The sequence below is a fragment of the Harmonia axyridis genome, chromosome 3 (assembly GCF_914767665.1).
Source record: "Harmonia axyridis chromosome 3, icHarAxyr1.1, whole genome shotgun sequence".
In the NCBI taxonomy this organism is placed as follows: domain Eukaryota; kingdom Metazoa; phylum Arthropoda; class Insecta; order Coleoptera; family Coccinellidae; genus Harmonia; species Harmonia axyridis.
This window is the reverse complement of record NC_059503.1, coordinates 18,087,018-18,108,221: the sequence shown is the minus strand read 5'-3', so window position 1 is coordinate 18,108,221 and position 21,204 is coordinate 18,087,018. Positions and strand designations below refer to the sequence as shown.

General features: G+C 33.5%; 1 protein-coding gene across 5 annotated transcripts in view; it reads left to right on the top strand.

Moving 5' to 3' along the window:
• LOC123676731 (headcase protein) overlaps positions 1-21,204 on the top strand; it is a 173,177-nt gene that overhangs the window by 117,678 nt on the left and 34,295 nt on the right. Inside the window, exon 13 of one of the 5 annotated variants that reach the window (XM_045612897.1) lies at positions 15,940-15,969. The exons of the other annotated variants lie outside the window; for them this stretch is intronic. Within the exon in view, the coding sequence (XP_045468853.1) occupies positions 15,940-15,951 (12 nt within the window). The 3' untranslated portion in view covers positions 15,952-15,969. The remainder of the gene's footprint in view (positions 1-15,939; positions 15,970-21,204) is intronic. 5 annotated transcript variants of the gene reach the window in all.

Below are 21,204 nucleotides of genomic sequence, written 5' to 3'. Positions count from 1 at the left end.
CCATAAATCGATGTTTTCAATACTTCACATATTTTCGTTTGAGATATTTCGTAATTCGTCAGTAATAGCAGATACATATGTGAATTCGAAGGATTGTTTAGTAGAATGGATTTCTTTTGGATGTAGTTAGTTCCGACAAATTATTGATAATCCTATATTTCGAGTTGTTTGTTCATTCAATACCTACAGAAACAAATAATCAAATACGTTTCTAAATTTCAAGGTACATATACATTACATGCATCGAAAGTTAAATACATTTGCTTGAATATAACACTGATCATCAAAATCATAAAAACTGTTCATTCAATTTATTATATTTTGACGAATGAGCTAACACCGAGGTCTTAGAGTTATGTCGACAGAAATCATAAAATGTTAGTTCAGTACCATACTCAAAATCAGCAAGCAGGTCAAGATCTTGTGATTTACTTTGTATTGCCTATCCAAATTTTCATTAGCTTCAGATATTGCTGTTTCGTCTGTTTTTGATAGATGTTTCCATGTTCTGAAGACGACGTCATCGAAAATCGATATATCCAAAAACCCAGACCCATAAGTCACCCTAAAATATGTTTCCTTCACATAAGATCCCCCTTATAAATATTGATAAGGTCACGGTTGGTCTGCCCAAATTGACGTTCAATTTAAGTGAAAAAGGTGGGCAAAAACGGTTCGTAAAACCACCGAGGCACACTCACTCCATCTGACCGCAAAGTTTAGAAGCCAGCAGCCCGTGCTGTGCCTAATGGGTACTTGGGAAATATTTTAATGCCGCTGGAGGTAAATAATCCTCTTCAAAATACTCGTGTGGTTGTGTCTGATGTAATGGACGTACATGAACGTAGAATGTTTTTGACGTATTAAATTCCCACCTGTCATGAAACTACTCTCGAGATGTTCAACATAATAGGGTGAATTCTTTTCATGATTGAAATTTTCAGTCTTCATTATTTTTAAGATGTCTAAAAAATGCAATGACATTTGACCAAATTGAGAATATTAGTTTTATTTCGTGGCGGCGCCGCAATGTCATACTTGTCATTTCGAGCTTTTTCCCATTGATTTTGATTTGAATTTGGTTGATGTATTAAGTATCAAATCAACAGATGAGCTCCAAGGATCAGTTTCCTATGTGAAATGAACGTTTGTAATATGTATTTTATCAACTTCTCGTTATAAGAAACATGTACAGAATGTCACTTTGGCGAAAGAAAATATAAAATCCACTAATGACAGGAAAAATATGATAGCACTGAAGGTTTTCTGAATTTTTTTCATGTAAGGCCCTAATTTAAGAAAACAAAGGTACCTAACTCAATTTAATGAACAAGTTGTTTCTATATTATATCTAATAATAATAATAATAATTCAAAGTGCATCCTGTCCAAAGAAAAATGCAAGGAATAATCATCTTGCGAATATTTGTATTTCCTAGGAATTTAACATCTGCAGTGAAATATTCACAAAACGTTCACTAGAATAAATTCAAATATTTGAAATAACAAAATAATCTGTCATAATTTGTTAATAGCGCTACCTACAGATGACATAACGAAGCTTATTTAATATTCTCAAAATTGGTAAAACAAAATCTAATCAGTGCATTCTCCAGGTTTTTAGACATCTTAATTATTTTCCATTTCACGATATCACTTCTTTCCTGAGAGTAAATTTGGGATTACTGCTCTTTGTTCCCTACCTTTGTCTGTTAACAATCTAAACCGATTTCCGTTTTAAGTTGAGAGTATTTTATAACTCTGAATGTGAATTGTTCATCGTCTTCGACGTGTTCAAAGAATAACCTATAAACTTCAACTCGATTTCCTTTATGTTATTCTGTCATCGAGCTGAGAGAAATTTGTTGAGAGTACTCGTATGCAATTCAATGGTATCAAATGACCCATTTTCTCTTATTGAATTTCTTTGATTGTTTGTAATTGAATGGAACACGTTGATTATCGTAACATCAGTTGTGTGTTGGAGTGAACTTTTCTTTAAGATAACAATATTATTAATTATTAATTTAGGTATTAACTGATTGGAAAAAGTACCTATATTTCGTCGAATCTTCTTGGTCTAACTGCTTATGAATTTTGCAGTGCCCATGCAGATGTCATATCAACTGGTATTTTTGTTAGTCGGCCTACTTTCAGTTCAAACATGAAGTAATATGAAGTAATATATTTCAAATTCTTGTGTCTACTAATTGAAAACGAATAGGTCTTATGTTCATATAAATAAGAATTTTCAGAATGAGCGCAATTGTCATCTGTCAAAGTTTGTCATAGAACTTCTAGAACATCCTGTATATAGGTGTTTATGAACTCAAGAAAGATATTTTGGGTATTGATGTTTCGATAAAATTAAGGAGCTACTTTTTGCTCTGAGCTCTTCGTTTTTGAAATTTTGGAAAAAGAATTGTTTTATTGAAAGCCTTTCATATAACTAAAAAAAATTCTGAATAATGAAGTTCAGCAGTCAGCTAACGCTGATTAAATATCACTTTTTGACTGATTTTATCATAGTGAGGTAGAAAAATCATTCTCTACTCCATTTTGCATCAGAACTTGTTGATTCTTCAATATTTCCCAAATCAAAGAAATAGATTCAAGATGAAAAATTTGATATGTAATAGATTTTTTTTTAATTAAATAATCAATTTATGTTCAATATTAATTCGTTTTTATTAGTTATATGAATTCAGGCAGGTGCCTACTGTTAAATTCAGTTCTTCAAATAAATCAAGATTCAAAACAAACACAAGATAGTAGATTGGACTGAGTGTGTAGTGAAATTCTTGAATGGCAGTTGGTATCAATTAGAGTCTTGAGGACAAATTTCATAATAATTATTCAGATTTTAATAATTTCTGGAGGGCTTCTAATTCCAACAGGTCTTAGCTTGAATTTGAAGGTAGAAAAAATCCTGTAAAACACCCTTCTATTTTTCGTCAAATACACATTAAATCCTTCGCATCATTTTATGTATATGCTGCAGTGTAATCAACTGCATATCATTAGCACGTTATTCAAATAATCGTGTTATCATGAACCAATCTCGTAGTACTTTATTGAATTTTCCAATCTCATTCGGAATCATTTCGATCATCCTTTTGGCATGAAAATAACCGAGTATAGCTTCAACCGAATCATCGCATGTCAGCGGATATAATAACAGCCTAAAATCGATGTTACGTCCTATTAGCGCGAAAGAAACATCTCTTGTGACAAGGTTGACGTATAATCTAGCAGTCACTTGGAGATGACAGAGTGGCATGCCCAGATTCAAATCGTTCCAATTTTCCTTTCAAATATCAGCATGCACGAGATGGCGCGGTCACGGTAGAACGAATCAACGAAATACGTCTTTCACACCGTTTTCCACAACATTGGTCTCGAAATAACAAACTACTCTAAAACTGAATTACCTAATAGCTTGGTATAAATAAACATTAGAGTCACTGACCTGTTACCCAATACCTTGCCGAATCATTATTAAATGAAGTTAAAAAAGAGAAAGGATAAAAGGTGTTTACAGATCTACGATAGGTAGTGTAGGTTATTTGTTACCCAAATGAGGTTGTCGGTTATTCTGAATAACAAAGGTTCTATCGGTGGAGATTGGGACGATAATCTGTAATATTCATAAAAAGGATGTTATGAATAAATGAATTTTTAGGTTCACGAAATACTTCAATTTGATGTGTACCTGCCTACGTTGGAGGCCTATTGAGAGAATTTATGCTATATTATTCAACATTTGAATTTTTTACAGGTGTGAGGAAACATCAGATCTCATCGAAATTTTATGAAAAATCCCAATACCATTGTTGAAATTAGTTTCTTCCTTAGTTGTGTGAATCGTTGTATGGAAGATCACAAATTTTAAATCCTTTTTAACAGAACTTAGTTTGTCTGTGAGTATAAACGAAATTTCATATTCAAATTGTTGATAACGTTATCCAAATATTGAGAAAAGTACCGAAGTACTGAAACGGAAGAAATATTTTCTGTAGTACGGTTTACAGGACGGACGGTCAGAATTGTTTTGACTTTGAATTCGTCAAAACCACTCCAACCAACTTGCTCAAAATTGAGAAATTACAAACACTTGTGCTAAATTATATCCTGTTTTTCCTCTGGAGATATTGTGTGGAGAAAAAGGCAAAAAATTGAATTGAAACAATGAGGAAATTACTGACGTGAAGTCAGGAGCTTTTGAGCGCTCGTTCATTAATTCGCCCTTAAAGACCACAGAACTGTGAAGGTATATGAGGTCTCCAAGGGCACAATTTGTGCATGAATGATTGAGCGCTTGAATGCTCCTGAATTCACGTCAATGGTTTCCGAATTATTTTCGATGTTCGTCTCGAATTTTTATGACGTATGACAATATCAGCTAGAAATTTTGCTCGAAATTCACTTCTACATTTCTTATGTTGTTATATAAATTGATAAAATAATAAATAAAATTGTTATATACAATTTATCATTTTGAATAAACTAATATCTATCTAAAAGGGTGTTTTTAGAGAGTGAGTTTTTTTTGAGACATTTTTTTCCGTTGTATTCGTTTTGGTGAAAAAATAGAAGCATTCGATAGAAAGAAGAAAATTACATTATTACTATTATCCAAATACAAGAAATTGAACCGTTTTCGAGATATTCATCGATAACCATGGAATTTATTCCAAAAAAAATCAGGACTCCCCTTCTAAAAACAGCCTTTATAACGATATCAGAAATGTACAAGTCGAGGTACAAGTGTAATGAAAGAATGTATTTCAACAACATAAATTTATGCACGAAATTTCAATCTGGTGGCATTCACCATTTAGAAGTTATGCGGAGATTTTTTTTTATTTGATCAACTTTGGAAGGATATATCTCCCTTGTTATGCATTTCTTGCCATGAGTTTATTCATCAAACTATACTTATTTTTCAATGTACTATCATCCCCAGAAAGCTCGTTACACATTTTTGACTCACCCTGTATATCGCAAAATCTCATCCTGATGGGATTATAAATAATGGATATTTCTCATCAATATTTTTCTTATATTCTCTATGGTTTTGGTGATGTGATCATCTTGTAATTCTGCATGAAGTTTGAAATTATTAGTCAAAGAAATATCTGGTTATGCGATCAGCTTAAAATTATGCAAACAGTTTGAAATTGTCATTCTTCATCAAAAAGCAAAGTTCTATTTCCATTCAAGATTCAAAACTACCCGCAAATTTAAGTTTCTTGGCCCTTCCGTTCGAGAGTTATCGTGTATACGGACAGAATCGAATTTCAATAAGAACTCGTCATCAGCAAGACGAATCTTATCGAGAATGAGCTCTCAAAAACAAGAAATGAAACAGTACACATTTTTATTCTTATTTTGGTTATAACTTAGAATGAAGTTATCCATCATGTTGTTTTCAACTAAGAGAATAGTTCAAGTTCCTGCCAACTGCAATACGAAATCAACGAAATTGAACAAAGTCAAATAACCTCCATACACACACCTGTCTCCCAGCCACTATTTAATTGCTAATAAGTTCATTAATAACGTGGAAACTACGATGGAAAATGCGGAGGTAGAGGAACGAAACTGGGAGTTCCTCATCGAATGTTGAATTGATCAATTATTCAGAGTTAAAGTAAAATATTTGACGTGGAAAATTATGATCGACATCTAACCCTTCATTTCCACAAACTGAACAAAGTTCCATTACGGTAAAATACCCGCAGTTTACTCTATAATCTGCGATGCAGAATGGACGTTCCGCTATCCCTGAAGACATTTATAAATGGATTTTTTGCGTCCCTGTCTTTTCCCTTGACCCAACTTCGTCTTATGTCTGTACCGGGAAAACTGAAAAAACTGAAATGATAAATGGCTGCGTATATTTTTGAATTCCCAGCCGTGTCTAGAGCAACTACGGAATAAATATTTCATAAACACGTAAATTATTTAGCTTGATGTTCAACGGAAATTTATATTGCATGAGGTGAACTTGGACAGAATTTCGTCTGATGTAGGAATTAACCATGTCCTGATGTTTTCGGGTAACCTCAGGGAATGTGGATATCCAGCGGCATTTCTGACATGCTGAAGTGTTTTTTGTTATCTGATATCTACCGAAATCCAAACCCTGTCTAGTGTTTGCTTAATTTAATTACAAAGTTACGATACCGAAGTTCTGATCCGTTATTAGCAAATGCAGGAAATCTGAACTCCGTAATAATTCCTCTTGATAATTGATTTTTTTTTCACAAGGGACTTTAAAATGTGAAAAAATGTTTCAATAATAATGTCGTTCCATATTCTTTTATGAGGTCCGTTTTCTCTGTTGTGTTCCTCACAAATCATTTAAAATACAAATTAGATCGTATTCCAAAAATATCGAGAAAAATATTCTTTGCAGTGGTATGACGATCCTTAGGATGCTAAATCATTTTCTTCAGAACTCGACGTATTATTAGCGACTTTGAAAGTATTTTTTAACATGTACCACAGAATTTTGCCTAACGTCATCGAAATCATTACTATAGACTGTAGAATTCTTCGTCGGTGTTTTGTTAAATTTTCTTTAACGGCTCTTGATAACTCCTCAACCCAGTTCTATTCATTAAATGTGGAAGATAAGCACCACTCCCACCAATAAGAGCTATCAAATGGCCACGTGGCAGCACGTGTACTATTTCGAGAAATGAAAGTGACCAAATTGTCAGATACTATTTCGATAGACAATCAACTAGCATACTGGGATCTATTCAAAAGGACTAGTAAGACAATAAATTCCCTGCTCCCTTAATTAATTAAAATTTCTAGGAACTGGTGTATATTAGAAATATTCTGGCATACTTCAAGTGACTCTGAATATACTGATATAGAGTAAAGAGCTCATTTCATAAGAAAGATAATTAAGAAATTATAGGTGTGTCTAGCTGCAGCCAATGAAAGTAACCAAATCGGCACCCGGCCGGAACGTGGACTATTTTAGCCAATAGAAGCAACCAAATATACTTCTGCTTCCAGAAACGATCCGGGTTTATTACTTTTGACCAATATATCCCATGGTTTCAAATGAAGTGCTGGAAACTTGGGCAACCCTCGTATGATCGAAATATTCTGGCTTCCTCCAAATTACGCATGTATTCATCTGCTTCTAGAATTGTGACTCTTGATTCCGGCTTACCCGACAGCTGTCTTGGTTTTCATGCTTTATAATTAAACATAGGTGTATAAAGCTGAAAAGATAAGAATATAAATACACATGCATTTTATTGCCAATTTCACCTTTTCAAAACTTCTTCCTTAAATTTCATCTGTATAATTAATAATTTTAGTACATGATGATATTTTATGACTCTTCTGAATCTTCCTTTTATTTTCTCCGTCTCCAACAGTGCGCCATTAAAAATCTGATCATAACGGTTGGAGAAATCTAGCACAAGATGAGGACAAATTCGGCCATTATGATTCACACCCTCGTTCCTCGAGTAATTTGTTAAGTCTTCTTGGGGCAAAGCAAATAATAACCCTTGCCATCAGGATGGGATCTTTTGGAGTTTATGACCCCGCTAATGATTCATTCATTTAAACTTTCGAAATTTTAATCCACGCAAACTTCTCTTTCTCGTCTCACGGTGTCCTGTAATTCAGTGTTTAAGATTTTGCACGCGCCAAAGACAGTTATTTTTGAAACAGATGCTCATTAACAACGTGACTGCCACATATTTCAGCAAAAATTGCTGTTGGGGCATTTGGTACTTTCGATGAAAAATTTTATGATGATAAATATAATAAAAGGGTTGTTTTTAATGGGCGCAGAGCGGTAATTTTGTATGAATGAACTTCTTTAATAACTTTCTTCTGTAGGGGAGATAGAAGCATTCGAATACTATATTAGGAGGTATGGAACATATCCCATGCTAATATCTTATGGAAGCCAAAGAACCGACTTCAACGTCACATTGTTGAACAAACGTCGTGAAAGAAGCCAAATTTTGTTCATTTTTGATGTGTTACATGGCCTCATCATTGTGCCTAGTATTTTATCACTTTTCAAGTTAAATGTACCTTACATAAGACTGAGAACTAGAAAAATAATGTTCAAAACTGTTAACGAGAATTCCCCATTGATAACTGCTTAGATACTGTTAACGATTTCCTAAAGGTTTCTGAAACAGACCTACTGAATATCTCAAGAATCTTATTGATCTCCAAACTGTGATATTGAATTTAAACTTGTAATTTTATATCAGATGAGTTGTTCCTATTTGTGTCCCTATTTTGTGTTGTGTTTACGTCGTGTTGTATATTTTTGTATTTTATCTTGTTATAGGTCTATACTTTTTATAGATGTTTAGATTTAAGATTTTCAGTTATATTTCTTTCACACTGCTACATGTAATTAGATTAGGTCTGTTTGTAACAGTATAAATAAATAAATATCGAATCCCTTGACTAACGAAAAAGTGCTAAGAACAGTTACGAGTGTAAAACAGTATATGAAAAATCTATTCAGTTTACTTTTTTCAACGTCTTTCATTTATCCGATTCTCTTCAAGCAATGCTGAACAGAAAAGATTCCTGTGGTGTAACCAAATGTGAAAACCATTCTCTCGGAAAGATCAAGATCAGAGAGAATTTTTTATGAATCGAACTTCATGAACATCGAATACAAAAAGCCGCAAAAACCACGGTCAGTAAACATCTTCGAACGGCAGCAAAGAAATTTACATTTTCCTCCTATAAAGGAAAAGTGAAAACTCCAGGGACAAACAGCGTAATCTATAAGCTGATATCTTGCCTGGCGTTTACCTCAGCAATTCAGACCTTTATTTGTGCCTTTTCTCGGAGACCAGAAGTATAAAACGGAATAACGTCGGTAGACATGGTGGAGTCTGTCAGAATTACCCGGGTTTTACAATGTATTTGTCCGCTCCTCAGCGAGATATACGAAGTTGTACAGCGCATTGTCTTTACGCTTGTCTATGGTCTCAACGTACATTACCTGAACAAACCATCATGTATCTAGCTGAACAATGGGAACTCCTATTATATTAACACCCGCTACAGATAAGACATGACGGCCTGATACGTGAGTAATAATTATTCCTTCTTATGTCGGCTTATCTCGAAAAATGTAATCGTGAATTTCCTCTCACTCCTCCAGGTGCAGTAACTCTTGCAACTTGAAAGAAATAATGCTGGGTTTGTTGAAAAAAGTCAGAATTGTTTTTATGGAATGAGCCAACCCACAACTGGAATGTGATGAAGTATTCGTTTGACTTTTCTGTTATTTCTTGAATTAATGATGACATGGAAGTTAGCAGAAAGGTTCGACTGCAAAGTGTTCGCCGCGAGAATTGTTTTATATTATTTTGAGCGACCAAAATGTGTTGAATTTTTGAACTTTTATCCTGAAATGGTTCCATAGCATCATAGAAAATTCAAACAGAATATCGAAAAAAAATCTTTCATTTCAGTACCAACAGATAACAATTGCAAACTTATTGCAATCATGAAAAAATTTGTGAAGAATATGTAAAAAAAATTATGAAGGCGACAATTGCTGCATTGAGGACCACATATACTTACATACAATTCTGTAGAGAAGTAGGTGTAAAATAGGTCCTTTGAGGATACTAAAAGAAAAATAAAATAATTTCTTTACTTTAGTTTCAAAACGAATTTTACCTTTTTTTTATGTATTTTACGTGTGCTTCAAAATCTTGAAATTATTCTCCTAACGAATTTTTCCTTCTTTTATGTATTTTACGTGTGCTTCAAAATCTTGAAATTATTCTCCTAAAACTCTCATGAATTTTTGAGAAAAAAATTACCACTTAATTCACTCCCTGATCAATTATTTCTAACATGACGAACCATCCAAACACATACATATGAATAAAATTATATGATAATAAATTTTTTCTTCTTTCATTTAATATTAAAGCATATATTATCACAACAAGAGTGTTCAATGAAAATATAGAAAAAAATTAGATGTAGGGTTCATTCGTTCAGGAATAAGAATAAAACATGCAAAAACTTTTCAGTCTGAAACTTTTCGAGAGAAAAATTGTATTCGTAGTATTATCATGATAATTTAAGTTGTCAGGTTGCTGAGAAAGATTCTCCTGAAATTAGGTTCTTCTATTAGTTTTTTTTTGTCTTCAAAATTAATGAATGATTAATGAAGTATAATACGCAACAATAGAATATCACAAAGACCATTAGACCCTTGTAGTCTAAAATTCACATGTCTATCTATATGAACTTATCTACGAAGACTATCATGTAAATTTCTTGTTTTCAGGACAAAACTATGAATTGTGTTTTACTCTGGAAGTTTATCAAATTGAATAATAATTCTGCAACCATTCTTTGACAACTTCCATAAATTCGCTCTGGTTCCTACAAGCCTTGGTAAACTGAATCAATTTTCTGAGAGAATGATATGTTCTCAGATACGGGGACTATAAAATCGTAATTAAGGTTTTAAGGACTTTACTGAACAGTTCCGAGAGAGGCGGCGTTTCTGTTTCGAGTATTTGAATCGGGGAACTAACCCATTGAAATAAATTATTCATTCCTTTGAGAATTACAGGCCTTCAGACTACCAGCACTTTATTCGTATTCATAAAAAGCCCAGAGCTAGTATTCCCCGTCTGCTTCAGCTATTTCGCAAATGAACACTGACCTTTTCTCTATAAGGATCGTAGTTGAAGTGGATTTTTGGTTTTTTTATGTTCCATCTTCATCAAACTACATCATATTGTCATTGCAAACCATCACCCAATAATTCCATAGCGTTTAATCAATGAGATCCAGACTGTAAACCAGTGAGAATGAAGTTATCTCTAAACCATCTGAAACTGGGATGTGTCTCAATAGTAGTATGTCGTGTTTGAGTTTCATGTGTTCGATATCATGGTGTGAGTAGCTATTACGTTGCCAATCAAGTCAAATCGGGCGAATACATCATTTAGCCCAATGATGGCTCAGACGTATCGATCATAATAGTTAGGGGAAAATTCTGTTTGCATAAGAGCTATTCAAAGTGTCGGTAGATCATTATCTTGTCCCTCTCTTAGTTATTCAATCATACAAGACAACAACACCTCCCTGAAATTAATATAATACAAAAAAGTAGGCAGGTACTGGAGCTAGAATAGGTTGAATAAATTCCACTGCTTAAGACGAAGAATACCAGTAGGATTATCTTTAAATTATAAAGATTCCAGAAAACATTAATACTCTTTGGTTCAACTTCAATGTTTCTGCTCCAATTAGAATGTCATATGATTTGAACATTTTCCTTTGTATATCTATGTTCACAGAAGACATATGTTGACAGAAATTTCAATAGAACCAAACAATGACAGAGATATCGACTTTCACGACTATTTTGATGGAATGATTCTGAAAGTCTTTTTCTCTAATTCTGTGGTTATTCCGTTCATTCTTCCACATCTTGTAGAACAAAATCGTGCGAGAATATATCAGAAACGCACAGTTTTCATGGTTATATTTGATTATTATATGTTGGTACTCCGAACTTTCCAACACGGTTTTATCTGTCAATTCTTCAATTTGCCTTAAAGAAATCAGTTCTGCCAACCAACATTTTTCAATGCAAAAATCACTAAATGATATTTATGGAAATATTTCATTAATTTCATTAAAAATGCAATGAATTAGAGAAAATAATGTATAATACTCGTACAGAAGGCTCATTCTACCACTCGTTCATTCAAAAACTCGCCACTTCGTGGCTCGTTTTTGAATTTTGAACTCGTGGAAGAATATCAATGCCTTCTGCACTTGTATTATAAATAACTATTCATGAATCTTATTGACGTTGTTTTCCAAGTAAAATTGAATTGACTCCTGCAGTTTGAATGCAGAACTACAGATTAAATTTATCGAAACGACAAGAATGCAAAACATTGAATGGAATACATTTCATATCATTTGGGTACCTGTTGAGATTCGAATTTAAGAAACAATATTTGCTTTCGAGCAAAATGCCTGAAGGTTTGACAGATATTTCATTATCTATTTGAATATTTGAAATTCTATTCCTATGATACAAAACAATAACCCCTAAAGGAAAATATAAAAGAGAGAAACAGGTAGCAAAGACGAAATCTGTGAATTTTTCTCTCTGCAATGATTCGTAAGATGTTTAGCATTCTTCTCAGGATAAGTCAAATCGAATAATGTGCAAGTATTAGATAATAGCAAGCACTCACACGGAAATGCTTCCAGAGGCATTTTGGCGTCAAGAATATCGTCGAGACGCATCGTGTTTGCCAGACTGTGCCAAGATAACTTGTTCGGAATCTTGGAACAGACGACTTTTCGATTTTATATCGTATCTTCCTGAACATTAGATTTCGGGATATTCCTACACCAACAACAGAATATATTTGTTCACAGAATTCGTTCAGGCATGCCTGAATTATGGAAATATAATAAACATCAATAATATTTTCTGCTTTCAGTTTCGTTCGTTTCAAGCGAAGCTCAAAATGAAAAAAAATGTTTTCGTATTGTGGAATGAAAATTTCGTAAGCTACACAATAACTTTATGAATGAACTATTCAATAAAATTTTCTTCAGTCACCGAACTGACATAAAAAATTTCATTATTTTAATATGATAAAATAAAAGAGGATCACTCAATAGAAATTTAGTTTTTCAGTATCAGACATCTTGAATATTTCAAATTTCTATGGATATTCAAGATAAGAAGTATACAAGGTTTGGCAACTTTTGCTCTCCTAGTGTCATCGGTTGTTTCACGTCGTTTGGCGCGCTTGAAGTTTGTATTCTGAATTTCTGATATATTTAGGTATTGACTGAAGTGCGTTCTTTGTCGAAAAACTCGCGAATTTAGTGAAATATCGTATCACTGATATGTTTTCATTTCCGCGCGCCTCATGTCAAAGTTGATAGCTCCTGTTGGGGACAAAATTTGCTTACTTGCTCCCTCTATCTATGCTTATTACTCTGAGGTTCGATTGAAACATTGAATAATTTTTCTACTCATTTCTTGATCATATCTAAAATATTTAATTTGCATATTGGTACATATGGGTAATATATTATTCTCGTATATTGTACATATTCAGCATGTTTCAAACAAAAGCCCTTAAAAACCGTAGTGAATTAAATTCTTTGTTCTTCTAAGTTGTTCATCAAAGTCATAGAACAATCGTTCACAACGAACCTGAAAAAAAAAACCTGATACCATCTTCTTTTTCATTTCTTTCACGCATAGTTAAATGAACATGCTGCCTACAAAGTTTTTCGTTCCCACATTTTCATTTATCAAATCGTATTAATAGCTTTCATCATTATCAGAGGAAATGAAACGCATGCTCGGCATCAGCTATTGTCGCTCTCGTGCAAACTTGATGAATATTCAAATTCAACCAGTGAATTAATCAAAATCAAAACAGTTATCTATATGGAACGATCAGATTCATTCTACCCATGCTAATGAGAATAGGTCAGTTTGGAAACTGATGGAAAAGAGATTTACCGGAAAGCGATATCGAATGAATTTTTTCACAATATTGGATGGGAATTCATTTTATCTATTCAATTAAATTTTTTAATTTTGCAATAGTTCAGTTGATAAATCTTTCGCCTAGCTAGAATAACTTTGATTCCTTCAATTACCTATAATATAATTCGAAATACGTAGGTTCTGAAAAGCAGAATTGCTTATTGATAAATTTGTTCCATGAAATTCATACTTCTGAAAACAAGTCAATAGCGAAGTTACATAAATCGAACATTGTTAATTACCGGCTTAAATACAAACTTGAAATTGGCGGCTCGATACAGGGTGTCCTCAGACCTCAATGGGATGTACAAATGAAAATGATCAATTTAAGAAAAAATTCCTATGAACACTTGTTCTCAAGATACAAGGTGTTGAAGTTTGATTTTTTTTAAAGTTTTTTTTTCATAGCACCTTTCATCCACAGGTTTTTCAACTCAAATTTGGCATAAGCATTCCTATTTATAGTTTTCATTATGTGATATGCTAATTTTGAATGCAAATCTACAGGGTGTTATTTTTTTAGGAACAATGTCCACTCCCTACCTCCAGAACTTTTTGTAGGTGGACCACTGGTTGTTCAGATTAATGTAAAAAGAAGCTTTGATCCAGTTATACATTTTTTAGTTACTTGTATAGTTTTATTGTATCTATTAATGATTTAAAAAAAAAATTCAAACAATTCTCTAGTTATCTGGTGAAATTCAAATTATAATAAAGATCCTGTTAGTAAACTGTAATGAATGAATTAAGTTTTTTGGTACTTATTTTCCCAATCTGTGGTGAAGATTAATGAAGATTCGATAAAATTATGTAATCATCACGAAAAGGGAGAAATACAAGGAATACCCTATATCTCGAAAACAATGTGTTTGCGGACCCATGTTTATAACACTTTTTTTCTTAAAACTATTCAAGGAATCTCTCATTTTGCTTCGTACTTCATATTTAGGAACACCATGTATAAAAATATATACTTTTTCTAATTTGCCCGGCTTCTCCTTCCACTTGAAGTCGAAACGTTGATCCCAACTTTTAACCGGTCCATCACAATATAACTCCGCATTTTCCGCTGTATCTTCTTCGAATATAATTCAGAAATGGATGAAAGAAAAACCCTTTTCCGAGGTAAAACAGACGGCCGTAAAACGCGCTGAACAGAAATGCCTTCTAGTTTTACGATCGTCTGCCAGGTAGCAGAGACAATATGAGGCATCGCCTGGAAAAAAAAATAAAAAAATTGTTTCAACATCTAGTGCGACCGACATAACAAAGTAAAAGATATGAAGAGAATGCATCTACTTTGATGTAATGTCGTTACGTGAAAAGGTGAACTTTGGCGAACTCGGGGAGAAAAACTCGATGTGTAAGGTGGGAAATCTCTTCGAAACTCCCTGGAAATATGAAAATGGAAACCTGCTGTCAAGGAGTTGTTTCAATTCGCGCTGCTCCTTTTACGTATTCTGAAGTGTGAGTGCGATCAGTGTTGTGAGAAATGTATCACGAAAATATATTTATCTTGATATGTAAATTTTCGATATCGTATACATTCCTTTCAGGGGAAGAAATTGAATTATTTTCAACAATAGGGTGATCTCCAAAGCTTTATCATTTTTTTCTGAGACAAATGTTGCACACGTTTTGTTTCTTGTTTTTTTACTTTTTTTGCAATTCAAATCTTGCCATGAATTATAAATTGTTTTGAGTGACAAAATCTGTTTAAATTTTAAATTTTGTTCGGTGAAACATAGATAGTATAGCAAGGAGTAAATATTTGAATTTGAAGAAAAAATTCTTCACCAAAAAAAATTTTTAATTTAAACAGCTCCTTCTAGGTGTTGCACATTCTTTGTCAGTTAGTATATTAATAATTATACCACATTTATGGTCTGAATTTCTCCTAGTAGATCAGTTTACATGCTTGTAGATTTATTGGAACGTATTAATGACATCGTTCTCCCCAGCTAATATACCTACTTCAAAATGAAGTAGCCCATTACATAAACCAGAACAAGATGTTCTCAATGGAAACTTGAGAAGTTTCATTGTATATTCCCATGATGTCCTAAGTTTTGCCACTAATTATGAGGGATTGATATGATAGTCTGTAACATCGGCATCTCAAAGACTAAAGTGGTTTAAGTTGAAGGTTTAGTGAACAAGTTTCTCTGTAGAATATCAAGATCGATTGTGAAGCCATATTTCATCAGGTAGTAGATGAGGGTTAAAGATTATTTTAATCTTGTTACTACCATTCATCTGAGAACTGAAACATTGTTTTTTTATATCAATAACTCAAGCAAATTCACAATAATGCTTTCTCCTGTTTCATCTCTTATATATATTTTTTTGTTACAGGTGAGAACATAGCAAATATCCTAGTGGAATGTGAGTACCAATTTTTTAAAAATTCACTGATGTCAACCCTAAGAATTCCTTCTACATAACAATCGGTATTCAATCTAATATTACATCCACAAATGATGCATGATGCATTTTCGTGCAACTACTGCCCCTCAAGCATTCAATAAGTCTTTCACAAATCATTTATTGTATCGGTTTTCTTACTAGCTCGGAAGACAGCTCCATGTTTGAAGGTTAATTTGTTTGCCTTTCATTTATCAGATGTAAAATCACTCCAAATATTTAGATTGCACAATTCTGAGTTTAACGATCTCCTTTATTATCATTATAATGTCAGTATATTTATCATCCCGGTGTGTAGGTAGGCAATAAAACTGTTAAATGTCCTTTAATGATGAAAAATTTGTTTTGTTAGTCATCTCGAGTCCAACTTCAAAAGAATAATGAGTTAGATGGCTGAATAAAGATCTCTACCTAAAACAAACACAAGAAAATGTCAAGTGCTAATTGTTTGAGTGGATGTTTAATTGAAGAACGAAATTATAAATGGAAAATTTTAATTCCATAGAACTTGGAGACGTATTGATAGATGAGGCATGTCATTGCATAATTTCACCTCTCTTTGAATGATTAACAATGTCAAGAGATGCTTTTCCATTTGAAAATAACTTTTTTATCGCGTGAAGTATTATCAATAATTGATTTTTAATTTTTATATAAGAATTAGTTGATGTAGAGGGGCTCGAATAATGAATTCCACTTAAGGAGTATTTTCTGCGACCCATTGAACTAAGAAGCGCCAATCATAATAAAAAAAATCAATCAATTCCTAGGAATTAAATTAAAATTCCTGACTTTCTATAGATATGGCAACGTCGCAAAATTTATGTAAAGACTATTCTTCCAGCAACAGTTGAAATCTAATCATAAAATTTCTGATAATTCCTACCAATTCACTATAGACTACGTGAACTGTAGTTTATACATTGGAAAATTGAGGAAAACTCGGAAACTGTTTATCCGATTCCCATAAATTACAATCAACTCTTGTGGACAGTTGACCCACAAATTTGAACGACATGCAACATGCTCTAATGAAAGCATTGCAAACACAGATAATATACATTCGCCTAATTTTTGTGTTCGGAAAGCTCCTGTAATTTAATTATTTACTTGGGTTATTTGATTACGTTCACACTCGTGAATGATAGCTTCGATGATATATTCAGCAAATAAGATGCTCTCATTCACGTAATGAACACGATTGAAATGATGGATATTTTTTTTCTCACTAATGTGGTGGATTTTTCAAGATATGTTTCAATAGGAATGATTTGAACGATTTGAAATAGTAATAATGGCAACACTGTATATATTTTTGTGACATTTCTTATATCCTGTAGTTAATCATTGAAATATGCTTACATGATTCAACAAAGTAAAAAAATTGTTGAATTGTTTTATAAAAACACTAAAAACAGGGCCCATTTGTGAATACTCAGAGAAAATTAAGAAGAAGAACGTAAAACCATATTTGCATACAATACAACTATTAGTGAGTTGTTTAACTGAATAATGTGTCCATGAATTCATCATAAACTTCTTCCAATATTTACAAATTAGCACTAATTTTGATAAAGCCATTCAACAATTTTTAAACGTTGTTGGAGGGTGCCATGATTTAATGACATAAGATACTGAACACAAATGATTAGTTATCTTCAATAAACTACCTGAAAAGAATATTGCAATAATTATAAGGAATTTAAACAATTTTTAATGAGTTATATTTATGAAGAATTCAATTAATTAGTGGATTACATTTGTATTGTTTTCAATAGGCGAGTGCTAAATAAAGTTCATTATTATTATTATTAATCAAAAAATAATTCATAGTTTTGCCATCGTAATCATTTTAAATTGTATCAATGCTATGGGAAAACGCTTTATGATCTTAATGATTTCTTTAATGAGGTGATGGTAGAACCGTATATTCTGCTGAACAAAGAATGATTCCTCCAGGAATATTCATCATCCTTACAACCAGCAGTGTAGAAGAAAGTATGACCGTCTCTGATTAGTTTCCTGATGCTGGATTATATTGTTATCAAATTCCTGTCGGAGTGGAAGGAACGAAACTGCAGAACAAAACAGCGTTGACATTTTATCTCTTTCTGGGAACTCATAATACAAAACAGCTCGTATTTCACCGGTTTTTTGTCACGTCGCTCGCCAGGAAAAATACATCGACATGGAGGCAAGAAAAAGTGATATATATTTTCGCATTGTTAGATGAGAAACAGATTAAAATGGATATTCCCGGTAATCACATCTACTGATCTCCCTCCCTCACTGCCGTAGACAAACAAAAAAGGGGAGAGCATAGTTGAAAAGTTCATTGGCTAGGACGACAAAAAAAAAGGGATAGATAAAATCCCTAATCGCTTGAGTGCCTTATTTGTCGCTCTGCTAAATGATGAACCATTTCCATTATGCATTATTTATCCCACGGCGTATCGTTCCCGATGACAATCCAAGAAGCCAAACCGATTTCACTCGTCGAGACAAAGATCGTACGGTATTGTAGTCGAATAGTCGGGTAAATAGTTGATTTGATCCTATCAAGCATCGGTGGCTTGGATAATCGTTTTCCAGAAGTGGATTATCCGCTTGGAGATCTATAATTGGACAAGTTTTTCATCGAATACTTCGTTTCAATTCATTGTTGCATTAGACAGTCGGGAATTTTTCATCTCCTGATCTGGACCTAACTGATCGATATTTTTTAGTTTGGTCCTTATATGATGTCATCTCTGAATAGGCTCATGCTGGGTGAATCATCTTTTTTCGCGCTCGAACAGCTTCCATTTCGACACAATGTCTGCAATTTTTGATGTTCGAGTCGACATGGTATCAAACAATTAGATTGGACTCGCAGATAAGGATTTCGACTACTGATACCTAGAGTTAATCAAATGGCAGAGTTCTGAAATTTTACTCCCCTCTAAGAAAATACCGATACGATTATGGATTTCGAACATTGATTCCCTAAAGAATTTATGATCAGGGACTCAAGTCCTTTTTCCTTTTCTTGAATGCCAGATTAATAATAGGTACCATGAATATGAAATGAACTATTTTGAAAGTTTCAAGTGCGTAGTATTCGTAGCTATATTTGTATTGAGATGAATGGAACGAAGAATCTATCATTCTATTGTGAACCTATAAATTCGAACAAAAAATGTAATCAAAATTCGACATTGTGACGAATGATAGAACACAAAAGATGAATTTGGGAGGTTTTGATTTTTTAAAAGGTCTATTAAAAATTAAGTTCGTTGTTTCTGGCATAAATTATTATGTTGTTGTCCTCCTCCCAAATTCATCTTTTGCGTTCTATCATTTCGTCACAATGTCGAATTTTGATTAAATTTTTTGTTCGAATTTTGATCCAAAAATGGTCTAAAGCAATTAGGTTCGACTCAATGATGACGAATTTGCTCTGAAATGCGATTCTGACCGCCGAAAACACGATAACAGCCAAATGAGAAGATCGTAAACTCAAAGTTTTCAATGATGGCCTAATATTACTTCAGATTAGTACTTCATCAGCGGTCACCCTTCGTTTCTAACTTTTCCCCGGAAATAATAATGTCCCTAATAGAGACATAATGATTATAATAGGAGAAATAATGACTGTCCCTGGGAACATAATTACTCGTACTATGGTTTTAAGAAGTACAAATTGTCAGAATGTGATCTATTTGATTATTGCTTGATGGCATTTTTCGTATAATTTCCAAGGAGGAATTATAAATGGGAAACATCGAATGAAAAATTTCCCTACAACTCCCCAAACAAACGTGCATGTGTTTTAATCAGTCATTTCTGCATGACGATCAATCAGACCCCATCAAAAATACGCGTTGAATCTCACAGGAAATCTTCTGGACGAAAAATGATTAATAAACTGAGATCTAGGGACCAGATGACTACGTACTTGATAGATGAAATTGTGCTTCAAACACCTCAAAATAAAAATTAGTTTTTGTTATTTTAGAGTAGGTACATTTGTCAATAATGACCTAATATTACCTCGGATTTGTGCTTTATCAGCGCTCACTCCGTTACTAACTTTTCCTCGGGAATAATAATATCCCTAATAGGGACATAATGATTATAATAGGAGAAATAATGACTGTCCCCGGGAACATAATTACTCGTACTATGGTTATAAGAAGTACAAATTGTCAGAATGTGATCTATTTGATTATTGCTTGATGGTATTTTTCGTATAATCTCCAAGGAGTAATTATAAATGGGAAACATCGAATGAAAAATTTCCCTACAACTCCCCAAACAAACGTGAATGTGTTTTAATCAGTCATTTCTGCATGACGATCAATCAGGCCCCATCAAAAATACGCGATGAATCTCACAGGAAATCTTCTGGACGAAAAATGATTAATAAACTGAGGTCCAGGGACCAGATGACTACGTACTCTACATATTTAATTTTCGCTGGGGACCATTAAAATCCGAAATTAATTAGTACGGAGTATGGTCCTTACGTCCGATTTTAATGAAAAACGGCCTGACAAATTCCCCGTGAAATTTTTGAACAAAGAGTTAGAGAACGGGCCGCGGTGCTAACCGGAGAAACAGCTGCGAGGAGCGGCCATAATTTGTCATTTTTTAAATTAGCCCGAAAGCGGGATGGTCACTAATTTGGAGGGGTGCTCTCGTATGGAGTAAATGACGCGTGGAGGAGTGTACGAGACAAGTGAATGACAAGATGGACGGATCTGTCATGGCGGACACCTCAGTTAATAACGGCTATAAGTAGCAGATGAAAGAGGGCGCTGCCATCGGGTACAGGAGATAGTGAGCAGGAGTAATGAAGTGAGAATGGGCTATAACGTTTTCTCAAAGACTGTCGGGCATGGACAGTGTTGCCAGGTCTGGGGATTCTTCTGCAGAACTGGGGAAATTCGAAGTATGGACTACGAAAAAATTTTATGGAACAATCGAAATTTGGAGAAAATCTGATATGGAACCTGTGAAAATTTTCTGATTATTTGAGACAGTTACTTAATTAGGCTATCAATATTTCGCACAAAACGATATACAGAGTGGGCCGCGGTCGATTGTACCCTGGAATTGAAATATCGAATCTGTTAGTAATTTTTGATATAAGTGGCAACGTCGCAGTACAGAAAATGTTTCAGATCGATTAAACATTGGTTCGTACCCAAGGAT